General features: G+C 44.5%; 1 protein-coding gene across 1 annotated transcript; it reads left to right on the forward strand.

The window, feature by feature from the left end:
- Positions 1-1,441: 1,441 nt before the first annotated feature.
- Positions 1,442-15,576, forward strand: cin (Molybdenum cofactor synthesis protein cinnamon). Its single transcript, XM_065434953.1, has 19 exons — positions 1,442-1,761; positions 3,374-3,452; positions 3,533-3,590; positions 4,052-4,144; positions 4,223-4,317; positions 4,809-4,875; positions 4,946-5,041; positions 9,449-9,479; positions 9,552-9,701; positions 9,769-9,861; positions 10,065-10,120; positions 10,402-10,521; positions 10,620-10,678; positions 11,558-11,711; positions 12,392-12,513; positions 12,686-12,773; positions 12,834-12,907; positions 14,737-14,905; positions 15,232-15,576. Exons 1-19 carry the CDS (start codon positions 1,722-1,724, stop codon positions 15,460-15,462), a joined length of 1,875 nt encoding a protein of 624 aa, XP_065291025.1. The 5' UTR covers positions 1,442-1,721; the 3' UTR covers positions 15,463-15,576.
- The last annotated feature ends 7,914 nt before the right edge of the window (positions 15,577-23,490 follow it).

A 23,490-nucleotide genomic window follows, 5' to 3' on the forward strand; every position in this document is an offset into this window, starting at 1 on the left:
TTAATTGCGATGCCGTGCTGCTGCGCCTACGGTTGCCACAACAGACCCAGTGACGGCAAAAAGCTTTTTGTTTTACCATCCGCCGGCGCAACGCAAAACGAAGAAAAGTGTGGATTCACAAGATCGGGCGGGCTGACTTCGAGCAAGTGGCAAAGAACGCGCGGCTTTGTTAAGTGACACGGCTCCTCCAACCTCTTCTTTTGACGCCCGTGTCAAAACGGGCCCGTGTCCAGTGCATTGGGGGTGCGTTAAAGAACCCCAGCTGCAAAAAAAAATTAATCCAGAGCCCCCATTATGGCGTGCCTTATGAGATCGTGGTGTTGGGATGTAAAACCCAAGAATCAACTTTTCTTCTGTCTTGTGTGCCTTGACTGTTCCAGTTAACGCAACACTGCTTCCTTGTGAAAACTTACAACGCAAAAGAATACAGACGCACGTAGTATACAGAGATAAAATTAGCACTTCAACAAAAGTGTTGCTGGTGCCAATGAGGGAGGGGGATAATTATTTTCTGAACCTCTTTCCAGTTGTCCCATCAAGTTCCTTCTTTCTTTTCTATCAAATTCTAACCATTTGCACTGTAATAAATAAATAACGATTTCATATGCTGGTAAGTTGTTAAAATTATCTATACCGCCTATGTGTGAAAACGTTGCTCATGGCCACCACAACCTGTGCATGAGCTACGTACATCTTTAAAAGGCGCGGAACAGAAACGGCCCTGCTGCCAGGCATTGCTGACCGCAGACAGTCGGAATCTCTCACGCGCCGGCCGAACAAAAGCATCCTGCAGGTACGTAAATTAACCTACGAAACCACGTGCACATACTTTCGCGCTGTCAAAACCTGAAACTCTGGTAATTACTCGCGTGTCTGAGCACACCGCGTGCTTGTGTCGTGTTTCAGCAACACGAACTTTCAACGTGCGCGCGCTTTACGCCTTAAATACGCCTTGAATAATGGTGCTTTTCTCTATTTCTTCCGCAAATCCGACACGACATTCTTAAGGCCAGTTACCGACTGACAAAGCAAGATCTAGATTGAAAAAACTGCTCCGCAGGACTCGAACGAACTTTTCCGCAGATTTCCTCCCGTAGCGTGTTAGCCGTCGTCTGCTACGGCAGGCCCACTGCCGGCGGCGCCACCGTCGAGGCCGCGCCGAGCGGAGGAGGAGGGAAGTGAATGGCGCTACTTTGGGAGATTGGGGGGCTTTAGGAGCGCGGGCACCGAAGAGCCACCATACGGACCAAACCACCAAACAGGTCACGCACTAAATAAAACACACGCCGACGCAGTTAGAGCTGCTTAAACAATTTAGGTTATTTTTTCAATTGTACTAATAGGATCGTGATTTTTACCATTTTTGCAAGCTGTTGTAATCGAGCGTTGACAATCACAACACACGACCAGTTTATAGCGCCATTACACACCTGGCAGTTGTTAACGCGCAAAAAGGCTGGCCAAGTTCGCGTTAGCATTTTGTAGCAGACAGCCGACAAAGCTTTAAACGAGGTGGATTGCTCAGATTACCCACTTCAGTGCAGGACGTCTTTTAACGTGCCCTTCTGCGGTGTAGTAGGTTCAGCGCGCCTTTTTGAACGTTTTGACATGTTTATGCTACGTTATTGCAGCGACAACACCATCAGATAAGCCACGGTTTTGTGAAGTTGGTGGTATAACATTTGTGCGTTTCTTTACAAAGCACTTGCTCAGCGAGCGATATGGATAGCGAACACTGCATTAGAACGGGCATACTCACAGGTATGTGTGTGCTATGGTGTAGTGTGTGCGAGTGCAGCCAGCTGATGAACTTGGCTGGAGTCTCTTACAGTTAAAGGGATCCTTTTGCGTGCATGCGCACATGGGCAGCCTGTTTCATGTTGTGCGATGTTGCTTGCAATTTCGCATTTGCGAATTCGCACGTGCGGCAAATGTGCCGTCGGCTCCTTCGTGCATGTTGTTAGCCACCCTAATGTTGTTTTTGGTGTTCGGCTTGCTGAACTCTGAATGCCTGCTTACTTAATTCTTGTGATAGAGTAACGAGCTCTGCAAATACGAAAAAAAAAAACGTTTTACGAGAAGTTTCTCGCTTGTTTTGCCTGATTTTTAACCAAGGCGGGCCGACGCCAAGATATTCAGAGCGATTGGTGCATGCGTTTACGGCATAAAGCCCCCTTGCGACGCTCTTCCGAGCTTACTGGTCGGCGGTAAACATCATGGAGGGTACTAGTACGGCAATGTGTGAAGTTCGCATTCTCAATAATTGCAGCTGCGAACGACGCAGCTGGCGCGAAATTGCAGCATGTGAAACAGGACGCGACTTCTACATCCGTATGCTCACACTGCTTTCGGGGCATCGTAATGTTAGCCTAAAATGTGAAAAGGTTGAACGATTACCTGGGGGTTTGACAAGAATCAGCAGATACATTAAATAATTGTTAACAGCAGTGTAAACGGATATAAACAGTTTCTTTTTTCACGACTACGCAGTCGCTCCGGCGTGGATATAAAAAATTGCCTGCCCAGCAATCAACTATTTAATTAAGTAAGAAGTTTACTAATAAAATTGTATTTGGAAAGATTGGATGCGCTTTGTAGATAATCACAAGGAAGAAGACTGGACAGACATTTCTCGTGATTGTCTACAAAGCGCACCCAATCTTTCCAAATACATGAACCAACTTGCCCAACAATGCATCCTGCTAATAAAATTGTGATCAGTTACCTTCATCTGAAATGAAAATCTATGCTAGAAGTTATGCCCTTGTTACGTAACATGCGGGTGGCATCTTTAATTCGAAAGTACATGGCATTCCACTTACATGTTTTCCCAGACAGCCTTAAGAACTGTATGCAGCACAACAGTATGTGGAACACAGCTGTGTATTTCTTGACAAATTTTGGGACAAATATATCTAAACTGATAGTCTCATGATTCCTACTTATTGAGCACTGAATGACTTCAATTCTACAATTGCAATTTCTGCACTAAAGTAACTAACTCTTTTAAAGTTAATTAGTGGATGAATTACTTGAAGAGTTGATCAATGGTTCTATCATACAATTATTTATGTACGCCAGCTCAACTGTAATGTTTAGCTTGAAAAATAACCTGTATCTCTATGCACTGTTTCAAGGAATACTCAAAGTTGTAGCTGAAACAACCATGTATGTGAGATAGCAGAAATATTTGTGGGACATCTGCCACTGCTGCCACCTTGTGCGGCATCTTAAACTAGGAAACATTTAGCCACACTGTACTTTCAAGTGTGGCTGGCATGTGCTGCTTCCTTGTACACTTGAACACATAACGAATGCTACTAAACACAGAAGTAATTTGCTTGTGGTTAAAAGTATATGCATGCTCTTCCAGTGAGCGACCGATGCTCCAAAGGCGAAGCTGAAGATACCAGTGGGGGGAACCTGGAACACATGGTGAACTCAAAAACACTGTATGTGCGCATGCTTTGGAGGTTTCTAGAACATACTTTTCTGAAATGACTGCAAGTTTAGCTTTGTTTTTCTTGCACAGGATAAACGGAGTGGTTGTCGCTCGACAATGTGTTCCAGACGACATTGAAGACATCAAGGTAAGTGACAAGTCATTCAAGGACCCCTTTCTTCAACCTGTGGTATACCAAAGCACAGCTGCATGTTACACATATTGGCAAGCGTACATGGAAAGCATTTTAATGCAGGCAGGCAGGGACAAGAGGAAGACGCTGACAACACTATGCACTAGCTTCAACAGTTTATTTTTTTGAATTTCAAGCACTTGTATGGCCAACTGTTCATTCACCTACAACTGTAACCACAGCATCTGTTAATCTGATGGATAAAGAGAAAGCCTTTTTACAAGGAGTTGTGTGACAGTGGCATTTCTAGCAGGAATGGTAGACATGAACATTTAGCATTAAATGTGCGAGTTTTCACAAAACAAGCTGTTTCTCTTGTCCCTGCTTGCCTGTGTTAAATTACTTCCCAAGTTAGTTATACCATTCAATTCTCTATTACATTACGATGATTATTGCTACTCATTGTTTGTTTGCAGAGGACACTGTTAAATTGGAGTGACGTTGAGAAGGTCGACCTCATTCTAACGACTGGTGGCACAGGTTTCTCGGCAAGAGATGTTACACCCGAGGTCATTAACTTGCAATTTTTTCATCTATTTATTCTGAACTGTTTGTTGTAAGATTTCACATAAATCCTTAACTAACAGGCTACAAGAGCAGTTATAATGAAAGAAGCTCCAGGCATCACAATTGCTATTATCCAAAAATCTCTGAGCATCACTCCAATGGCAATGCTTTCTAGGTGAGTCGTTCACTTGAACGTGGATTGTATAACTGCAGTCATAAGCTTACAAGCCTTCCATCTTTGCACAGCACACGAACTAACATAGACAACAGTTGTTCTGTTGTCTTTGTTAGTTTGTGCGCTGTGCAAAGATGGATAGTTTCCGACTCGGCTGCTTTTCTATTTTTCTTACAAACCTGTCTGTTGTGTCGACTGCACTCAAAACACGTGCTTACCTGTATGGTGCACAGTGAAGTGCAAAAGTCTAGAGACCACAGCATCGGCACAAAATTTAAATTTCTTCTAGCACAGTCGTGCAACGTGAAATTGTATTAATGCATGATGCTGGTCAAACAGGTGCATGTAGGTAGTACCACTTAATTTCAGTTTATGCCTAGGCTGCTAAGAAAAAATTTTTAGCAGCGCCTCTGGTCCTTAGACTTTTGCACTCAACTGTGATTGTTTGTACACATGATCCCAATCCATGGGCACTGCTTCTTTTCTTTTAGACTTGTTTGTGGAATTCGATACCAGACTCTCATAATCAACCTCCCAGGAAGCCGCAAAGGTGCACAGGTAAGCATGGAGAACAAATCTTTAAAAGTATGTTGTCAGCGTTACTCTGAACTTCGACATATTCTTGCAGGAGTGCTTCGAATTTGCGAGTCTCGCTATTCCACATGCAGTTGATCAACTTCAGGAGCGAAAAATGAAGACTGACAAGCTTCACAGTTCACTTTCTGTACGTCGCTGCTTTTCTGTTCTCTGTGCGTAGTATGTCTAGCAGATGCTATAAGAGCTGAAATTTGGTGGAGTTTGTGAAACTGCATACTTGACTTGAAGTGCAAAAAACCACGGGGACAGAGGAAAGGAACACCAGACAGGACGAGCGCTCGTCCAGTCTGGTGTTCCTTTTCTCTGTCCCCGTGTTCTTTTGCGCTTCAAGTCAAGTATGCTAGCAGATGCTATTAAGAATTCCACAAGGAATTGTGCACACTGCTTTGGAAACAATTCTTAACCCGTCACCTGACATATTTGTTTAGGGTTCATATGTACTGGCTCGTTGCCGTAAATTCACTGCTTTTGGGTTCAAGGGGGTTGAAAAATAGCATTTGCTTTCTAAAATTTTGTTTTGTGATTCCGGTTGAATATTTACGCTTGACCATTTCATTTACGCATGTAAATATATATATATATATATATATATCAAGGCGCCTCTCCAATCAAGACTGCAAAATATTTTTCTACTCGAAGCATGTATATGAAAAAATACATCGCAATTTCGCGCACTGATGAACTGGCAATGGTTATTGGCGTCCTCCGAGCTGGATTTGCGAAATCGCTCTTTGAGTTCGCGCGTTTTTTTCGTCATTACTTTCGACCGGAGTAGAGAGAACTTTCCATTTGCAGACAGTGATTACGACATTTTCGTATTGCAGTAGCAGAAAGTGGGAAAAAAAACAGCTTTTTATATAGCATTTAATAAAGAAAATTTTCTATAAAGCTTATTTATTTAGTTAGTGATATATTTATTATTTTATTCAAGCGTCCTGGTGCTGCTTTTAGATCACGTGGTGCATGGTGCATGCGTGTATACGATTGTTGCCCCTTCATTGGCCACCAAGTGCGCGCGGCGCATCGGGGCTGTTTAATTTCTTTCTCTATGGCTGTTTCGGTTAAAGCCCCGAAGGCAGAGGGACTTTAGTTGGTTCTCTATTCTATGCTTTAGTTTTGGTTGCTTCGATTAGGGATCCACCCTAGCGTGCTTACATTTCGAAGTCTTTTCCAGCGACTGCCACGGCTGCAGCAGACACAATTGTAAATGGTTTAGATGGAGTGTGTGACAAACCCTCGAAAAGACCACAGACCGCTCAACTCATGCAACAGAGATAGAGACTGCACTCTGAATCTGGAGGAGGACACTGTCGTATATGTCGCCCTGCACCAGTTCGCCTCCTTTCTCAGTTACGGGGACAACAAAGCATTGATTGCTGTGCTAGGCAGCTTTCAAGGGGTCTGAGGGTGCCATGTATGCCGGGATTCAAACTGCAGATGTTGACAGGAAGATGGAGGGATCGACAGTGGTTGAACAAGGAATGTTGCTGGAGCCAATGTTTCAACAAGGGGATGTGTCTTCGTGAGGACTCCAGCAGCTTTTCTTGTTCAATCACTGTTGATCACAATGCACCAGGAGAATTCTTAGTTTCACATTTATATTTAGACAGACTGGTGTGCATTCCCGCCAAATTTCATGCAGATTGATCATGTCGGTCAATAATAAACATTTTTAGAAATATTTATTCTAATTTTTCTCTTCCTTAAATTTTAGACTGGTTCTCTCTTTTGCATAAAAATTCTTGAACTTAATGGGACTCAATCTCAGCCAAATTTTGTATGTGCATGCACAAGAAGGTGAAGAATGCAAATATCAACGCCTCTCTGCATTTTATGAAACTGTTCATTAAAATATTTAACAATGATAGTCAAGATTCAACACTTTTTCTAAGTATATAGCTAGAAGATAATTATTGTTTTGCTTACTTTCAATCCGTGGTCTAAAAGGAGAAATGTAGGCTATATTGATAACACCCTCCTAAACTTTGCGGGGATGCGCGACCCTCGCGCCTCCCCTGATGTTTTTCCCGCATAGCGCGTCTCCTGTAGTGCGGCTTCGCCGCACACGCAGCGGTCGGAATGGTACAGGCGCAGTGCGAGAGATGGCGCGATTGTTGCGCTGCTAACGCCGCGAGGTTACTTGGGCGCCGAAAGGAAGGCGCTTGCGCTCTTGGGGGTTCGGGAAGCGAGCAGGACGGACGTGCCGTCCCGCGCGCCGACCGATGCTTCGGCGAGACCGCCTCGCGTGGCCGCCTTCGAACGCGCCACGATTCGCGTGACTATACACGCGAACGACCAGGCGTTGGGATCCAGCATGGAGCGAACGTATTCGCTCGCGAGGACGCGGCGAGTCGGACTTCTAGATTTGTCGCGCGCCCATCGGCATGTTTTGTGGATAGCAACTCGGCTAGCAGGCATTGATGTATGAAAGGTGCAATAAATGCCCTTGTGATTGTTTGCACTACTGTGTTGTCGTTCCTTTGTCCCAAGAGTACGGTGTGAGAATCCCATATCAGACCCCACAACTTGAAATTGCAAGTTTGCTCAAAGGAGCATACATTTTTTTCTACAAAAACTAAAAGCATATTTGAATATAGGAATATTATGTATATTGTAGGAAACCCTCTATTCCATATAATTTCAAGCGATTAGCCTCGCTACTTAGAGAAATGGAGCCTCACAGAGCATCTCCCCTTAATATACTATATTTCATACATAGCAGGCAATGCTGAGGTAGCCACGCAAGTAGTGTGGTCATATAAATCTTGCTCTGTGCATTTTACCGTGCAAGTGTTTTTGATATGTGGCAATGTATATGAAATTGCTTTATATATTACAACATCTGGATGTAAGGTTAGGTGAAATTATGTATTAATTGTGCAGCTTTGTACTTCCAGTGTATGCGACATATGAGGGGTGATCAAAAAGTTTTGCAACTTGCATATCAGAAAAACTGCCAGACCTCGGGGAAAAAAAATAATTTTTCAACATAATCTTTCCTCGCACTAATGCGTTTCTCCCATTTTTTTGGAAGGCTTTTAATACCTTGCAAAAAAAAAAAACTTTCTTCCTGGTTGCAAAGCCACTCCTCTATGGAAGTTTTAAGCGAGTTCAAGTCATCAGACCTTGTTTCCTTGAAATGTTTCTTCAAATTCGGAAATGAGTAAAAGTCACTCAGGGCCATGTCTATGCCTATAGGGTGGGTGGTCCAGCTGTTCAAAGCCACACTCTCGAATGGCAGCCTAGGCAACACAAGGCCTGTGAATCTGGGCGTTGTCACGCAGGAGGAGGACACCACTTGTCTCTAATCCTCGGCGTTTTTCCACGATGGCTTTATGCAATTTTTGAAGAATGTTGGCCTAGTACTCGCCCGTAACTGTCCTACTGTTTTGAAAATACTCAATGAGCAGGATCCCCTCTGCGTCCGAAAAGAGTGTTGCCATCGCTTTCCTCCCTGAGCGTTGGGTCTTGAATTTTATTCGGAGGTTGGGGACCCCGAATGCCTCCACTACATAGACTGCTGTTTGCTTTCTGGGTGCCAATGATACAGCCACGTCTCATCCCCAGTCACAAGGCGGGTAGAAAATCTTCTGGGTCAATCTAATAGAGGTGCAAAAGTTCCCTTGATGAATGCATGCGGTGGTGTCGATCTTGCGCTGAGAGGTTCTGTGGCACCCATCATGCCGAGATCTTCAACATACCCAAAACACTGTGGATGATAGTGAAAGCACTGCCATAAGAAATGTTAAATTCTCTCGCAACTTCGGGCACCTTGATTTGGCAATTATTCATGATAAAACTCTCTGCTGAGGCTGAATGGTCCAAATCGGTTGAAGTGGTCGGCCACCCTGACCTTGGGTCGTCTTCCACTTGCACAGGGTCACGTTTAAACTCTGTGAACTACCGAGTCACTGTAGCATATGAAGGACATTCGCTGCCATACACATTCACCATCCTACTATGGAATTCTTTGGTGGAACTTCCTTCTTCACGCAAAAATTTGAAAACGCTCCAGTACTTGAGCTTGAAATTGTGGGAGGATGCCATGTTTGACTCACTGATGCAGACCAAGTAACAAACTGGAAGGCCCGATATTGAGACCTTGCTGGGCTGCAGAGATGACCTAAACAAAAGGTAGAGAGAGATCACTGTCAGATATTTGGTTATAGCCAAGTGGCAAAACTTTTTGGTCTCCTTTCGTACCATGTTTTGGTCAGGAGGGCAATCGGTACACTGTAGCTGCTGCTGGTTCCAGCATTGTGCCACTCCTCTTGTTCTGTGGTAAATAGGTTCATATCTTCTATGCCTTCCATGTAATTATTACATCATATTTTGAGACAGATGTGCGAGACAATGTTATGTTGAATTACATGACACCTACCTACATCTTTCTTTCATATATGATGCACTATCATTAGGTTGTGAATGCAAGCAGTGAGAGAAGTCTCTCTAGCTTTCGTAGCATTTCCTGCCCTGTATGAAACAAAGTATACTTTTGTTACCCTTTCACTCCTTTTTTCTTTTTTTTCGATAGGTATCTGGATCTCCAGCCTCTGTGAGCCACGGTAAGCAGCACAAAAGTCATCCCACTTGTAATCAATGCATTCATGCATATTATTGTGTCACTTCTTTACAAGGCTGTCAGTGCACGGTGGAGGGATCTTTAAGCACCACTGTCGCCTCTCGACCAAGGCACTCTCCCTATCCTCTGATATCTGTTCCTGAAGCTCAAGCCATAGTGCTGGAGCAGTGTTCCGAGATGGATGTCGAGCTGGTGCCACTTCAAGGTATTCTTATAGCAATATGCAACCAAGACGATGGTATTTGTGCCCAACACTTCAAATGACCCTGCAGCGGCCTGTGGACGAATACTATCAAAGGATATGTATGCCTCAGACCCCCTGCCACCTTTTCCAGCATCTATCAAAGATGGCTATGCTGTGATTGGTAAGTATGTAGAAAGCGTGCTTACTTTTTTGTCTGCAATCGGTGAAGCTCAAACTGTGAAAGCGCATGAACAGCTTAACTGTTCTCTTACATAAGGCCCACCTTTACAATAACTTGCCATTGCCACAGGCCAAAGACTGTGTGGTTGTCTCACCCAAAGAATAATAGGCTTTTGATCACTCTCATAATGATTTCTCCAACAGCTTCAGATGGCGACGGGCTGCGAGAGGTGATAGACGCTGTCCCAGCAGGCTCCAATGTAAGTGTTGCAGTTTCATAACCAAGGTCGGTGTAACGTAAAACTAGTCCAATCTGTTTTTATCCAAAACTAGTCATTAGCCCTCTGTGATAAGCCAGAATGGTTCAAGTCCAGCCCGTATGAGCAGGTGCCATGCCAATATGGGCAGAGCCCAAGACATTTTGACCTATCACTGAGGGCTAATGCCCAATTCAGAATAAAAACAGACTGGAATAGTATTGCGTTATAACTGGCCCAGATCTCAAATAGGAATACTTACAATACATTTTTTGCAAATGAAGCCCTTGCATCACGTCAAGCCAGGACAGTGTGCAAGGATCAGCACGGGTGCCCCAGTCCCAGATCCATGTGATGCTGTGGTGCAAGTAGAAGACACTGAGCTTGTTCGTGCGTCAGAAGATGCAAGTAGACAGCCTTTTTTAAATCCAGTCTTTTTACGGCACTTGGATAAAGCCACAATTTGACTCACTTGCTTACACTTGTCTCCTTGCCTTGCTAGGGCTCCCAGGAATTCGAAGTGAACATAATAGCTGCTCCTGTGGTTGGACAGGATATTCGGTGCGTAGAGGAAGTACTTTGTTTGGGGCACTTGCGAAGTATCACTGCAAATGTGACCCTGCTGTTAATTGCTTAGTTCAAGTGGCCTAGGACCTGCAACACCTGAAGTGCCATTCTGGTCTGTATTTAAAGTGTTGCCCATTGTTTTTGTAGCACACTTTACAAAACTTCAAAAGCTGTATTTGTAGCATTCGTAAGCTATCCTTACTATCAAGTGTCACTCTCGAAGAGCTGGTGTTCAAAATTAAACAGATAAAATTGCTTTTCCTAGTTTATTAGATTGTTCCAAATCACAACTTTTTCTCGCAGAGCTGTATGCCGGTGAAAACATATGGTTGTGTCTTTTCTAAATCAGCTTATTGAATACATTTCAGAAGTTTCTTGTCCTACACTACAAAGTGTGTCAGAGCGGTTGTATTAACAGTGATTCTATCATTACAAAACACATCAGTTTTGCTGCTAAAGCAGAAAATTCCAGTAAAGCCACTACAAACCATGAAATCTTCTATGAGCCTACTAAAAGCATGATGAAAAAATTTCGCGCAAACGTCACTAAAATTTCTGCTTAAATATACATTCTCGCTGCTGACGCAGCCAGAAATAAAGTAGAAAATCTGCTAAAGTGACAACACTGGTCTTTTAGCAGTCAGCAGTAGTCGAACGAGAGGCATCTCAGGAGCCAACATGTTGACAAGAGGACTTCTCCATCGGGCCAATATTTGCCTTCACTTCAGCTCCATTTTCTGTGAACCTGTCTTGTTAGGAACACTGGATCTTTTGTGTTTTTCTTTCTTATGTGCTGTTTCTTTTCTTTTTTCTTTCTTTCTTTTTGGATTTTTATTGCCGTGTTTTAAGGTAAGCCGATGCCTTATCTTGCAGTCCAGTGGGATCAGATATTGAAAGGGGGCAGCACGTCTTGGCTCAAAGAACGAAGCTTAACCCCTCAGACTTGGGTGTGCTTGCCACGATTGGTGCAAGCGTGGTCGCAGTGTACAGATTGCCTCGAGTGGCCGTCCTCTCCACTGGAAATGAGGTACTGTTCTCACTCTCTTATTGCACAACAGCGTGCAGTATACAGAGAAAGACTACTCATTCTCCATGTCATTCCATACTACAGGTGTAATGGGACACCAGTTGGCATAACAACTACAATGATGATGATGATGAACTTTGTCGTTGACATATATGCACAATCATGCATGCATGTGCACATGCACACACACAGAATAGTGTGCCAAAGCCTAGACTTGGCTTCTATAACACGTCCCTAACTTGACAAGACTGTTAAAAGTGAATTAGTGATTTGTTGTTAATTGGCTGTCTAATTACTAGCATTACGGCTTTATAAATGTCCAGCACAATGCTGAAGCTACTTCGAAGGAATTGCTGAGATACCTCACCCACCCTTATTTTAGGCATTTTCAGGCACTTCAGCGAAAAGACACCATACAAATACACAATGTATTTGTGCTTAGTGCAAATCCTCACTGTCTATTTGGGATCTATTAGTAAGTGCCATTGAACAGCTGGCATTCAAACGTGGAGACCAAACTTGAGCTTTGCTTATGTAAATGCTTGTTTGGTTGCATGACTGGGATTGCTAGGGCTTGTGAATAAGTACATTGCAATAGTGCTGCGAGCTGCTTAGTGCAGTCATTGACTCATGGCTGCAGAGTCTGGTCCTCTTTTTCTTCTCCTCCTCCTTTTTTACAGATTGTGGCCCCAGGCAGTGTGCTGAAGCCGGGCCAGATAAGGGACAGCAACAAGACGACACTTATCACATTGTTGGAAAAAAACGGATTTCCCGCACATGATGCCGGAATTGCACGTGACGAGTATGTTGTCATGATAATTTTTGTTCTTTTTGGAGTCGTGTCGCATGGTCTGTTTCTGTCATCAGAGATTATGTGGCTGATTTTAATTCTGCCATCTAAGACAATGCCGCTAGCCCCGAAAGCTTAAGGAAAAGTAACAAATTTCTTCATAACAGTTCCATTATGCTTTCAGGTTTGATGACCACGTAAAGAAACTGAGGGCTGCTTTTGAAAAAGCTGATGTGGTCGTCTCGTCAGGAGGCGTATCTATGGGAGAGAAGGTAAAATCACCCCTCGTCTACTGATGTGTGTTTCCTGACAGGCCCATGTTACTTCCTTAGGACCTTCTCAAAGCAGTGCTTGTCAAGGAGTTCTCAGCTATCATCCACTTTGGACGAGTCCTCATGAAGCCTGGGTTAGTAGACTTACGAGTCTGCTCCTTGAGTCACCGTATCACAGGCAGAACTTCTCATCACAAATGCGCAACAGTATTATCACCAGCTGCCTGTGCAAGTCCACTGCAGAACAAAGGCTTGTACCAAATATCTCCCATTACATGTATCCCACATCAGCTTAATCAACCTTACATGCACAAGGCTCCTTGTCCTGTTATATTCTATTCTGATTAATTTGTCCACCACCGTCAACTGGGTTTTCCTCACCTTAGCGTTCCTTCTTGTTACTCTTAAAGATGTACTGACACACATGGGTTCTACGTTGTAGAAATTACTTTGCACATAAAAGTGTGACACCTAGCAAGTATGAAGGCAGAAAAAGCTACTTTTAGATATTTTAATTTGATATTAAGTTTGGTCTCAAATTGTGAGACCAGACGTCATCACACAGAGCAAAATTTGCTGACGTTGTGGTACAGGAATGAAGCAAGCCAGTGTATTGCAACGTCATGATGCATCCACCTTTTGCGTACCAAAACAGAAACAGGCTCATCGAAGAAAGTACAATAGTAAATTATGGCGTTCAGATTCTTACCAATATCTTTTTTAATGATTTTGAGCACTTCAAATTTTATTTAATTGCAAAATAAATGTCAAATATTTCATGTGAGTACTTCTTCAGCACTACTCGTGTTAATTTGTACTGTGATCCTTTTGTTGTTAGGTGACCTGTCCGACTCTGCTTGTTCCTTGTAATCTCAGCTAAAATACCTGTCCTCATTTGGTCTTTCTTCGACACTGCCATGTACCACTCTTAAAGGGACTGACAACTGATATTTAACTACCTAGTTTTTTATGGCACAACGCAAAGCTCACCCCAGTAGTGCTTACATCTTTCGGTTACTTACAGTTAGTGCTTACTGTTACTTCCAAATGCACGTGGATATATTGCAAGCAGACTTTTTCAATCTGAGCAGCTTCTAGAAAAGTAAGAGTCCGTCCTCCAGCAGCGCTGTGAAGTGAGAGCAATGTCGATAGCCCGTCTCGCAATTTGTGAAAGCCACCCGTCGTTCTGCTTTCACAGGAGTGACTGCAACTGTGGTTAACCGCCTACATTTTGACCTTTTTGAACACTTTTGAATATAGAAAGCTCGTGCAATAAGTTCGTGTTCTTGTACAGACATTTCTTATATTTGTACCGCATTTTTCGTGGCTAGCTGGCCCCCGTGGTCGTCTTTCTATCGATAGACAAGTCAAGCCAATTCATCAAAAACGAAGGCGAAGGCAGGGTCACTTTTCTGCTCACTACAAACGAAGGCTTATCTGTACATTGTAAGTCAGGAAAAGCTTATAATAAAAATTACACTGCATTTCAATACTAATGAAAAGACTGGGAACTGTGTGCACTAATAGGAGGTCAGGTGGCGGACCTCTTATGCGGCTTCATGTTTTTGCAGCGTGGGGTGCCAAAGGTCATTTTTCGTAACCTTTAGTGATGAATAAAAAAATATAAATCCATGTTTAATGAGAAAAACAAGGCTCGTTTTAACCACTAGAATAGGGAATCATTCCATCAGCGGGGGTTATCTCGATTCATGTTCCGAGCAGTTGGTTGTCTGTTCCTTTTATGATAGGTCTCTCGTTTTACTTTGCATCACTCACTGTGCAGCCCGTAACATTGTTTCAAGTTTGTTATGCCACAAATTTGAGCCTGTAGTTTAGTACTGTCACATTTGCTTCCAGGATTAACCTCACGATCTACATAGTGTGTGAAACACCAATTCATGGCTACAAGCAATACCTGGAGCTGCCTATGTGCGCACCTTTAGGCATCACCATTTCCTTGCAGGAAGCCAACAGCGTTTGCATCTCTCAAGTATGGTGACAAGCTCAAGCTTGTCTTTGGCCTTCCCGGCAACCCAGTGTCAGCAGCCGTCACATGCCAGCTCTACGTCTTGCCTGCTCTCCGAAAGATGTCCGGACATGCCACGGTTCATCCCACATCTGTCAAAGCAAAGGTGAGTTGAAGTGTGCTTGGGTCGTAAGATATAAACATTTTTGAAGCTCATTTTTCTTCGCAGTGGAATTGTATAGTGGCAGTTAGACTCCCGCTTAGCCTCTCATTTCTACCGTTCAACGGTTTTCACAATATTACAAGCAAAAGTAATCGTTTAGAATATTAGAAATGTTACACAAGGCAAGTGTTAGTTGAACCTTGTTATACTGAAGTTGTATTCAGCATGAAAATACGTTTGTCATAGTATCCAATAATTCATTATATCAAGTTCAGACTGTATATGAAATCGCATAGAACTCTGGGATTCTCTTTTTGGGCTCTCCGCAGCTCGCCGAGGACATAGTCTTGGACCCAAGACCAGAGTACCACAGGGCAGCGCTGTCCTGGTCGGAGGACTGTACACTCCCCGTGGCTAGGAGCACAGGAAACCAAATCAGCAGCCGTCTGCTCAGCTTCCAAGGGGCCAATGCCCTTCTAGTGCTGCCACCAGCCACAGCTCAAACAAAAGCACTTCAGACAGGAACTGTTGTGACTGCGCTCGTGACTGACATGATTTAAAAAGCGCTCGAGCCGCAACATTACTAATGTGTTCATTACTGCTATTGTCAGTTCAAGGAGATGTTTTTCATATTATTCTTGCAATAAAGTTGAAAGCAATATATGTCTTTATCATTTCGGCTCTTACATTATATGCTATTGTACATAAAGCAATCTAAACAAACAGTTCTATCTATTGGGTGATGGTCGAAGTAGTTTCTACACCCAAGGAGAAGTCTTAGCTCAGGAGCTCCTATATAAATGCATGGGAAAGAAGAAACTGTTTTGCTCAGAATATACCACAAAATTTGCCAAGCTTTGCTGCACTTAAAAGAAAAAGTTAAAACCCACCGACTGTAGGGAGATTTTTTCATTTAGGCTACCAGTTTTCTAATGTGAAGCTTTCTTTGCAGAGCCTCTCAAACTTTCCTTACCGTGGCTGCTGTCTTCCCAAATATATTTGTGGACATGTTTATAGTACAAAGGTTCTATGAAGTTGCTCACATAAACCTTGTGGTATAAAGGTTATAAACAGGGATAAGGTGCCTCAGAAAGGCTGGCCAACGTTTTGATAGGAGGACCTATGTTTGTCAAAGGCAGCCTCTTCATTGCAGACATTGCAAACAAGGCATCTTCAAAGGCCAAGCCACACGACTACGTCGCATTTGTGTTGACAACCAAGACTACATAGATAGACTCGATCACCTTAAAGAAACCCTATCAAACAGGAACCTCCCAAACAGCAGCCTTCAAAAAACATACACTGCTGCAACCAAACTTGATCGAGCCGAGGTCCTCAAGCCGCACCAGAGGATCACAAGAGCAACGCCTCATCTTAGTACTAAATTCTCAATCGCTCTCCCAAACGTGAACAACATCCCCACTAAATACTACCTAATTCTCACCAGCAACCAGAAACTCAAGAATTTTCCTGACCCACCCAGAGTAGCCTACAGACGCAACACTAATTTTAAAGATATTCTTCTGCATGCCAAACTAAGGATAAAGACGAAGTTGAGAACTGGTCCCTGTGGCTGCCCCAGGTGCTCTACATGCAAACATATTCAAACTACTACTACAGTAAATAGTCCAGCGTCGAATTACTTACATAAGGTAACTGCGGGTTTCACCTGCACATGAAGCAACATAGTCTACTGTCTAGAATGTGCTGCTTGTAGCAAACAATACATAGGTGAGACTGGACAACAAATTCATACAAGACTCAACGGTCACCGTGCGGATACAAAACACAATTTACCTAAAGCAGTAGCCAGCCACTTCAATGAACATGCTCATATATTCGACAAAGCAAGGCTCTATATACTACAAATACTATACTATATAGTATTTGTATAGTATACTATATTATTATTAGTATTATTAGTATTAGTATATTATTAGTATTTGTATATATACTATACTATATAGTATATAGTATAGTATATACTACAAACAAATTTCTGTTCACCTTGTGGAAGGAAATATGCGGAATCATACCTCATACACAAGTTTAATTGCCTACACCCGATGGGAATTAATTTTGTACGTGGCAACTTAGAATCTTTAAAAGCGCTAACGTAAACCTGAAATTCTCATATCATCAACCAAGCCACAAAATACATTATGCCACCAGCTAAGGTAATTCTTAACCTCACCTATTCCTCCATTTCGAAAAATTTTTTCCTGCCTACTGCTCAATTCAATATACTCCTTCATGTTTTTGTTTATATCAACTGTACGACTCCCTTTTCCCGAGTACACTTGCCCCCGCCCGCTTCTGCGCTTGTCACCCTCCTATTTGTTATTGCTGTTTCGGACCCCCCCCCCCTTTTTTGTCTGTTTGTTATTACACATTTTTTTGAAACACCTCACCAACACATTCCAAAGTCCCAGACATCAGGATGCCTTTTTTGGTACCTCAGCCACACGGTATCGCCATTTCTGTATACCGCCGTAACGACACCTACGTTGAGCTACTGGGGCTAATGTCCCTTGAAAGACCATGCCCCGCTGCCTTCCCGTTACCCCATGCATTGCACCCCAGACTCCTTGTCACCATCTTAACTCCTTCAAAATTACTCTAGGCATTGCTGCTATGCTACTAAAGTCACTCTTTCAACTGATGTCTTTTTGAGTCTTTTTTGTTACTTGCGCACAGACTGCCTGACCGGCTCTTCTAAAGCCAAAAAAACATGCCGCCAATGACACCCCTGAATGCTCCCTAACCTCTCGCTTCCCCAACACCCTCCCATGCCCCTCTTTTTCTTTTCTTTTTCTTCCCTCTTGGTGTCCCTTTTTTTCTCTCTCTCCTTTTCTTTTCTCCCCGCCTTCCCACTCTCCCGCTCGTCCCCTCATCTTGGGAACCACACTCACAGACATCAGGCGACAGCGCTCATTCTCTTTGAAGTCTCTCCCTTTACAACCAGCCGCCACCGACAACAACTGCACATGACGTCACTGTACTAACCCTTCAAGACTAACATGCCGAGGATGACGAGGCCACCTTTGACAAAGATAGGTCCTCCTATCGAAACGTTGGCCAGCCTTTCTGAGGCACCTTATCCCTGCTTATAACCGTTATACCACAGTGTACTATTCCATCTGTCAGCCCCTTTCTTGATTTTGGATTCACATAAACCTTGTATGCTGGCCGCATATGCCTACCTCTGTTCTGCATAACAAATAAATTCAGCAGCGATTTAGCAGTAAATGCGAGAGAAATGCATTAGCATTACATCGCACCTCTTTGAGGTCCTGGATGCATGATTTAAACCGCATCCACCACATCGCGTTGTGTTGTTCAGGAACTTCCTCGACACGCGTCCTACTTGGTCAAGGAGCGGAATGCAGCTGACAGTGGTTTGGGGCAGACCAGCATCAATGGGGTGCATCTATTTAAAGATCAATTGATGAAAAGGGAAGAAGGGCTGCTGCACCAACACCGAGCCACTCTAAAAACAAGTACACTTCGTCGTCTTCTTCCATCCTCGCTGTCGCTTTAGCATAACACTCCTCCCTTCACAGACGAACGGGGAGTCACGGGGATGATGACACTTCAGGTGGGAGACGTGAACAAGCTGAGTCTTCTTAGAATGGTAACCATTAGACACGAGATGAGCAATCGAATAGGTCACAACACTTAGGCAATCGACGAATGATGACGAATGGTCCGGTGTAATGAGGCAGAAACTTATGGCACAGGTTGCACTTGCAAAGTGATGTTCAAAGCCATACTATGTCCCCTTTGTCGTTCAATATATTCTTTTGCCGTGAACCGTAGCTGATCTTGGATCAGTCCTGGGACGCCAACGTACGGAGCTGAGCTATGCGACGTGCTTCTTCAGCTCAGCAGAGAGTCTGGGCAATAGAAGAATCTGCATGAGGAGTAAAAGGCAGAATGGTGCCGAGGAAACTGCAGGGTGGTCTAACAAAGAAAACATCAGAGGCCATAGCCAGTAGCTTCATGCTTTGCAGTGTTGTAGGCATATGTGATAAAAGGCAAGATGTCATTGCAATTTTTGTGCCTGGAATTGATGTACATCGAAAGCATGTTGGTCAAAGTTGTGTTAGTGTGCTCTATGAGACCATATGTCTGCGGGTGACACAGGGTCGCGTGGCGAAACTGGCAAGCACAGAAATGCAACAGCTCTTCGACTACATCGGCCATAGCCATGATCACTCACAATAATACAAGGGGGTCCACGATGCAGTATAACAGAGGACAGGAGGAAGCTCGAAATATCAATAGCCATGGCCGTTAGCATCGCCACGGTTTCAGCATAATGCGTAAGATGGTCGACACAGACTATAATCCTATGGTTGTCACTTGTCGAGCGCGGGAATGGGCTGAGAAGGTCCACTCCAACTATTTCGAAAGGAGATGCTGGTAATGCCACAGGGTGAAGGAATCTGACTGGAGCAATATTAGGGTGCGCTTTAATTTCTTGCACTCATTACAGTTGTACTAGGTCGGTAGAATCGGGCCTGAATGCGCTGGCATGTTCGTGAAACCCAGGTGCCCAGCAGTCGTGTCATCGTGCATAGCACGGGGCATGTGTGTTCTCAAATTCTTGGGGACCACTAAGAGGAGGCGGGGACCGTCAGCCACATAATTATTTTTATAAAGCAGGCCATCTTTGATAACAAAGCCATTGTTACCCGACGGCTGAGCAGCTGAGGCGAGGAGGGCATCCAGACTGAGATCATTGCACTGCTCTTCTCAGAAGGTGGACTGGAAAAAGAATGTCGTCAATGGCAGCCAGAAACTCATTGAAATTTTTATCACATGCAGTTGTTGGTAGAGGGAGCCTCAAAAGACATTCAGTGTCCGCATGACGGCAGCCACTCTTGTAACAAACTGCAAGTCAAACTCCTGCAAACGTAGCGCCCATTAGGCAAGGCAGCCAGACAGGTCGCGAAGGCCAACCAACCAACCAACGTAGTGAGTGGCGATAAGTAACAATCGTAAAACGGCGCCTGTAGTGATCCGGGCAGAGCTTGTAGACTGCAAAAATGACAGCGAGGCATTCTTGCTCAGTGATGGTGTAATTCTGTTCAGCCGTTCCCAATGAACGGCTGGCGTAGGGAATGGCATGCTCGGCGTCACCAAAACACTAGATGAGGATGGCACTGAGGCCGATTCCATGTGTCGGTATGCAATTCTCTTGTCACTGAGGGGTCAAAATGATGAAGTGTGGGCCCAGAAGGGAATGCGTACTTCAGTTCGTGTTGAGCTGCCCAGGTGAAAGGCTTATACTTTCACAACAATCAAGTCTGGGGATAGGCAGTATGCACAAAGTTGGGCACAAAACGTCGGAAGTATGTGTAAAGACCAAAAAAACTTCTCGGTTCGCATGTGAATGCAGTTGATTAAAGTCGCTAACTGCAGTGACCTTTTCTGGGTCTGATCGCACACCCTGCTTGTCCACTAGATGTCCAATTATTAGAGCCTATCGTTGGCAAGAGTGACATTTCTTTGAGTTGAGAGTAAGAGCAGCTTGTTCAAGGCACATCAAAACATTGTCGAGTCAATGTTTGTGCTCTGCAAAAGTGCAGCCAAAAATGACGTCATCAAGATAACACAGACATACTTCCCATTTCATGCCGTGCAGTACCGGGTCCATAAACCTTTCAAATGTTGCAAGCACATTGCACAAACCAAACAGCATGACATTAAATTCAAACAAGCCGTCTGGGGCCACAAAAGTGGTTTTCGCTCTGTCAGCTGAATGCATTAAATGCCAGTAGCCCAATCAGAGGTCCACAAATGAAAAGTAGCATGCGGAATGAAGACAGTTTATAATGTCAGCAATATGGAGAAGTGGATACACATCCTTTTTTGTCACAGAATTGAGACACCGGTAGTTGACGCAAAACCTCCAGGACCTTTCCTTCTTTTTCACGAGGATGACCGGTGCAGCCCAAGGGCTAGAGGAATCTTGGATGACGCCCTTAGCTAGCATGTCATTGACCTCTTGAGCGACAATCTTGCACTCCAACACGGACACACGGTAAGGCTGGTCAGGTGTTATGAGATCTGCAGACCCCGTGTCAATCCTGTGACGAGCCCATGTAGTTGGAACATGAACTTTGTTAGCGTTCTAGGCAAAATCAAACAATGAACCATGTTTACTAAGGACGCTGACCAGGGCTTGGCACTTCTCTGAAGAGCAACTTGCTGATAAGGTTCAGAAATGGCAATGAGACTTCAGGGACACTGGCGCCAGCTCTGTGCACTCAGGCGTCATGCAATGTGTCATCAGTTAAAGCGTCTATGTTGAGACTAGTATCCACTTCAAAAGAGGCAAGTCGCATACCGCTGGGTAACACATCAGACTGGAAGGATAAATTTGACACCCACAGTGTAGTTCCGCAGACCACAGAGAGGACGCATCAAGGTGTGAGTGCGCTTTTATTCACAATGATCAAAGGTACAGGCTCAACAATGGTATCTGTCAAATTAGGAGATCAAATTAGGAGGTCCCGATACAGTCTTCAACCATGGGACCTCCTTATGTATTCTACACACAATATTTCTGTATTTGTACCAACAAATAAATTCTGAAATGTATCGACATCGACACCGCAAGCAGCCACTCGAACTCTGGATTGAAGATGCCATCTTCAATGATGGCGAGAGTATGTAAACAGGTAGGTTGGTCGGCAAGAGGAAAGAGGAAAGCTCGCCAGTAACGCAGTCAACAGGGGCACCGCACTCTCAAGAAATCGAGGCCAAAAATTACGTTGTGAGTGGATTGAGCAAGCACTGCAAATTCGGCTTGATACACATTATCGAAGAAATAAACGTTTGCTGTGCACACTCCAATAAGTCCGAGCAACTTTCCACATGCAGCGCGAAATGTATTAGCATTATCCCAGTGAAACATCACTTTACGGCCTAGTCAGGTTTTGAAATCCAGGCTGATAACAGAGACACTCGCTCCTGTGTCCACTATAGCCAACGTAGCAACATTGTCGACATTGTCCACTAAAACATCTTGTTTTGTGCAGAATCTTGTTATGATGCATGGTGACTGGAGGCATAGGGGTGTGTAGCTAAATATGGCTGCACGACCTCACCTCCACTGGTCACACCGCCTAGTTTCCCGGCGGCGCAGACATGACACAACATTCCGGAGATACCTGCGCTGACATGAAGGCGGCGGGGCCAAGCTGCGCACGTTGTCCCATGCTGTCATGTTTTTTTGCAGTTTTCAAACCGTCAGACGTGGTTCCCTTGAGATAAAGGCAACGTCGTTAAGCTGGGCAGTGGCATTCCAGCCACTGAAATGACTTTTGCTCGTTCGTAAAAGCTGAGCCATCCATTCTTGTCTTCTGCCCCGGCTTTCCCCACGAAGGTTCATGGCTCGATGTTGGGTTGCCATGGGACGCTAGAAGACGGTGGCGAGTGGTCGCCATCGGAAGCCATTCCTGGTGGCAGACCAGCAATTCAGCGAATTCGGCAAAGTTGTTGTTGCCTCAAAACAAGGCCTCGTACCCACGAGGGGAATTGGTCACACTGTTCGAGTTCCACGGATCACGCCTCTGCGGTCAGTTCGTCGTTATTCCTCGGGGGCGCCATTGTCTTACCCCGCACCTCCCACCAAAACTGTTACAATTCGATTGGACAAACTTTAATCAAGGTCCTGCAGGATGCACGTCAGCGCACAGTGGGCGTCTCCCACGCAGGGACCGGCAGGGAGTACCTGGCAGCCGCTGTGCGAGCCTGCTGGACGGCCCATTGCTGGCCTTGTAGTAGCCAGCTTCGTAAGGTCTTCTCCCACTTGTCCGAGGTAGAGTCGGTTGGAGCGGTCCTACACTTCCAGAGCACATGTGCGAGTGTCGCCGTGACCCCGCACGAGGGGCACGCATCATTGGGGTAGACGTCCGGGTAAATCAGGTGTAACGTGGCAGGGTTGGGATAGGTATGTGTTTGTAACAAGCGTAGCATTAGCGCCTGTGGCCTGTTTTGTTTGGAGTGCAGGGGCGGAAAGAGACGTTGTCCTAAGTAAAAGTGTTTAGTGATTTCGTTGTGCGTTACTGGGCCGTCCCTGTTCGCCTCAAACGCATCCAGACGCGGTTGCTCGGGGGTGACAGCGCAGTCGGTAAGCGCATGCGCAGCGTCGTGAGCTGTCTCGTTGAGGTTGGGCAGGTGGGCGGGAAACCAGATGACGGTATGGTGCTTGAGGGTGTTCGCATTAGCGCCACGGAGGACGCGTAACGCCTGGTTGGAGACGACTCCTCTCTCGAGCGCTTTGATGACCGGTCTCAAGTCAAAGATGAACCGATGAAAAAGGGAGAAGGCTTGCCTAAAAAAAGTAGTGTAAAAAAAGTAGTGTTCGTTCAGACAACACTTTAGACCTTTCACATTGTGCTTATATATTTATTGAAATTGGTCTTTAGTTCAGAAGAAAACTTCACACTGGAAAAGAATACAGTTCTCTAAACTGGATTTATTAAGTGCCAAAGTGGAGAAATTTAACGGAATTTATGAAGTTAGACTTGTATGGAATTGCTGCTCACAAATTGGGTGCCACCATCCGTCAGCAA

The sequence above is a fragment of the Dermacentor albipictus genome, chromosome 7, assembly GCF_038994185.2.
Source record: "Dermacentor albipictus isolate Rhodes 1998 colony chromosome 7, USDA_Dalb.pri_finalv2, whole genome shotgun sequence".
NCBI classification, from domain to species: Eukaryota; Metazoa; Arthropoda; class Arachnida; order Ixodida; family Ixodidae; genus Dermacentor; species Dermacentor albipictus.

What these genes read in the sequence shown, in the direction of transcription:
- cin (XM_065434953.1), top strand. Translation starts at nt 1,722, where the DNA reads ATGGATAGCGAACACTGCATTAGAACGGGCATACTCACAG. An exon ending in CAAGAGATGTTACACCCGAG is followed by an intron (nt 4,145 to 4,222) that starts GTCATTAACTTG and finishes CTTAACTAACAG; the next exon opens with GCTACAAGAGCAGTTATAAT. An exon ending in GCGTATCTATGGGAGAGAAG is followed by an intron (nt 12,774 to 12,833) that starts GTAAAATCACCC and finishes TTACTTCCTTAG; the next exon opens with GACCTTCTCAAAGCAGTGCT.